The 3,610-nt window shown below is 49.9% G+C and overlaps 1 protein-coding gene across 1 annotated transcript; it reads right to left on the reverse strand.

The window, feature by feature from the left end:
- Positions 1-135: 135 nt before the first annotated feature.
- On the reverse strand, positions 136-3,248 carry FIESC28_10403 (uncharacterized protein; the record flags this gene model as incomplete). Its single annotated transcript, XM_031164535.1, has 3 exons — positions 136-1,104; positions 1,156-2,894; positions 2,954-3,248. 3 exons carry the CDS (start codon positions 3,246-3,248, stop codon positions 136-138), a joined length of 3,003 nt encoding a protein of 1,000 aa, XP_031011406.1.
- Between the last annotated feature and the right edge of the window lie 362 nt (positions 3,249-3,610).

A 3,610-nucleotide genomic window follows, 5' to 3' on the forward strand; every position in this document is an offset into this window, starting at 1 on the left:
CTACTTTATTTTGGCGCCCTAAACCTGAGACGATAATTCTTCTGTTATTCGTTAAATATGCAGTACAGTACTCCGTACAAGGCCGGGCCCTACTTATTGTTCCACGATACTATCTAGCCCGTGAATCACACACAACTAGTGACTGGCTTGTTCCATCTGGTAAACTGCCGTTTTGGCACGTTCTCGTACATCCAAATCTTCGCCCTTAGTAAGAGCCTCCATTTTCGTAGAGAAGCCGAGCTTCCGTAGCTCCAGCGCTCGCAGACCACAGGCCTGAGCCTCACTATCGTCGTCCTTATACGTAAGATTGATAATCACGTGACACAGAGCAACCCGGACTTCGCGATCTTTGCTGTTAGCTTGCTGCGCTAGTAATTTCATCAGATCCGTCTGTGCGATGATCATTTGTTGATGGCGTGGAATGCTCGCCGCGATGTGTGATAGGATGTATAACACAGCAACCACAAGCTTGGCCTGTGGGTGGAACACTTTGGTATCTCGACCCCCCGACAGCGAAGATCGATGGTTGTTGAAGGGCCGGTACACCTTAGCCCGTAGTTTTGACGTGAGGATATTGAAAAATTCGGCAGAATCGAATTCGTGCAGCAGATAATCGATCATCTCCGAGGTTTCGTTTGACGGCTCTGGTGACAGGCCACTCCTTGGTCTTCCAATCAGGTTTCTGATCATGTCCAGACCCTGTTCCTGAATTGCCAAATCATCATTTCGTGCTTTCTTGACTGGATTTAACTCGGACTCTCGCACCGCTGCGAGCTTGTCCTCCACCTGGCGAAGCCTTGAAGAGTTGGCCGCATTAAGTTCTTGGAGCACCCCATTGGAGCCGTATATCCACCTATGTCGCTCGTCCACCGCTTGCATATCCACGTCGTCTCGCGCTTCATGTAGAGCCATGTCTTCTGTATCGTCGCGAATGAGCCGCAAAAGCCACTGAGAACCAAGCCTTGCCAGACACGCCTTCTTCAAGTTGGGATCAACAGCATCCAAAAAATGCTTGAGCGCCCATAACCCATTGAGACGAAGAGTCGGGTTTTCTGAATGGGCATGGTCGCAAAGAATAGGTACAACACCATTTTCCTCAAGAAGCTGCAAGAATTAGTGGCTCGCTCTTACAAGTAAACAAGCTCTCAGACTCACCTCGCGCACTGGGCTGACTTCCAGAACCAAGTTACATATAGCAGAAGTAGCCGCCATTTGGACGCCAACATCCGAGTGTTTCATGAGATGTAAGATGGGGATGGCAACTCCATGATCGACCAAGGATGTTCGTAGGATGCTCACCGAACGAGAAAGCATCCTAGCAACATGACATCCGGCGGCAATTACAGAGGCAGGATTGGCGCCATATCCTGGTGTTTCCTCGTTCCTGGTAGAATCAGTACCTGCTTTCTCTGAAGTTCGCTCCTTCGCCGACTGCGGTCTCCTCGGATACTCCGAAAGTGACTCAACAACGTATGGAACCACATCACTAGTCACGAACGCCTTTCTGTAGTCTTCCTTGCCTCCTGCAAGGGCGGCGATGGCTTTCAGAGTGCTCTCTCGCAATTTGAGCCGGTGAACCAAGAGTTCGTTTTGACCCCCCTTTCCAAGCCGGGCAACTGGAGAATTACTCTCAACGTCCATTTCAACGTCTGCTTGCGGCGACCAATGCTGAGGCTGCTCGCTCTCTTTGACGGGCGTATAAGCATGCTTGAGAAGTTGACTTAAAATATAGACAGCCTGGCAGTCGAAGGCTGCTTTTTGAAGATACTCGCTGTCTGTAATCATGCGAGCTAGGACCACTGGTGCGCGCTCAAGGATGATACGATTAGTGGGGTCATCGGCCTCGTCAACGGCCGAAATCCATTTGTCCTCCTTTGATATTAATCCAACAAGTAAAGGAACCACAAGGAGCCCCAGGCTTGCTTCTCTAGAACCCTTACTCGTCACACCACCCTTAATAAGTGCGGCGAGAACGGAAGCGGCGAGGAGACGTTCGTATTCTTCCGAGCGCCTCACCAGACGGACCAACCAGGGAATAAAGGGACTCTCGATCTCTCCATTACCCCCTTCGTTTGGTGCCGCTGACGAGTAGCGTGTAGCCTCCCACATAGCTGATGAGCTAAACTTGCCCAGAGATGATCTACTAGATGATTGCGAGTCTGACGAGGCACTAGGCGCTGAGCTGTACGGGGATCCAGAGGGGTTACGGGGCAGATTGACAGGAAGCATATACTCCATGGCAGTCAGTGGTTGCTGACGACCGCTATCAGGTCCTGGCTGTTCCATGTCTGAGACCTTGGAAGGTTCAAATTTGATCGGAGGGAATACAGCGAGGATGGACGGCGAGTGGGCTAATCTGTTTGCTCGGTATTTTGAATCTCCCAGTATAGCAGTGATGGCTTCGAGTATCGAGCTGAGCTTCAAATTCCTGGGTGCAGGTTCGGGAAAAGCCTCGAAGAGACCATCGTCGCGCGCCAGAGAATCGGCACCAGGGACAACCTCTCCACGAAGAACAGCAACACTGGCCAACCGTGTTGCTAATGCATCTAGAATTCCAGAAGTCGCCAGAGCTTGCTGGTGATGCTCTTGGTGACAAAGCTTAGATATCAAGCCTGCCGCAAGTGTAACTTGGGACTGAAGGATGTGGTCCGGAGAGGTGATGGATAGCATTGCCCCAAAAGCGTCGAGGTATTGGGTTGAAAGAACGGTATCGGCAAGTATCTCAACGTTGAGACTCGAAGATGGCGCAACCAACATACAAGCATTTGCAATATCAGTCAGCGCCCTAAGCGCCGCTACAACGAGTTGTGGTGCGTTGGTGAAAGGACATATGTTGGCCATGAGGGCAGGAATCGCCTGCGCGGAATCGAGAGGCGCAAGAAAAGCAGGACCTCCTGTTGACATCCATCAGCAACTGCCATAATCTATATAGACAAACTTCTTGGAGGCATACCATTCGCAAAGCAGGCTATCAATTGTATTGCCTGTAGCCGCATGCCTTCATCTTCTGATAGGGGTCGTTGCGTCTGAGGGGATCGAGAGTCCTTGCCAGTTGGCTTGGAAGATGGTGTAGCATCGACTAATGTTGTGACGATAGGGTCAAGTACACCCAATCCAATCCATTGCTCTTTTCTTTGCACATGGCCGACTATTTCGTTCTTGAGGGCACGTAAAGCACTGGTGCGCTCAGTCAAGCTTCTAGCATCCTGCAATTGAGCCAGTATCGGATGGCTTTGCGCTGGAGCCATTTGGTCGGTTTATGTATTACAGTAAGAATTTTCGATGATAGTAATCGTAAGGGGTTGATATTAGAAAGTGCCCGATGTCGTATGTCGATGGATGGGAATGTGGTCGTGCTCCGAAAGTAAGTTTCCAAGAAGTCGAGGACACTTGCGAATGATGCTGGTTGGCGCCTTCCTATCCAATGAAGACTGATGCTCTGATAACTCCTGACACAAGTGTGATGAAAAGAAGAATGAATAAGAAAAGACCTATGCAAGAACTGATTCAAAAGCGTACAGCCGTGATACGGTTTCTTTTGTTGCTGTAATCCAATTTCAAAACCATCAAACACGCGAGTTTGTTCTCGAAACCAGAACCAGAACCAGAA

Source organism: Fusarium coffeatum (assembly GCF_003316985.1).
Source record: "Fusarium coffeatum strain FIESC_28 chromosome Unknown BRIP53273_contig_304, whole genome shotgun sequence".
Classification (NCBI taxonomy): domain Eukaryota; kingdom Fungi; phylum Ascomycota; class Sordariomycetes; order Hypocreales; family Nectriaceae; genus Fusarium; species Fusarium coffeatum.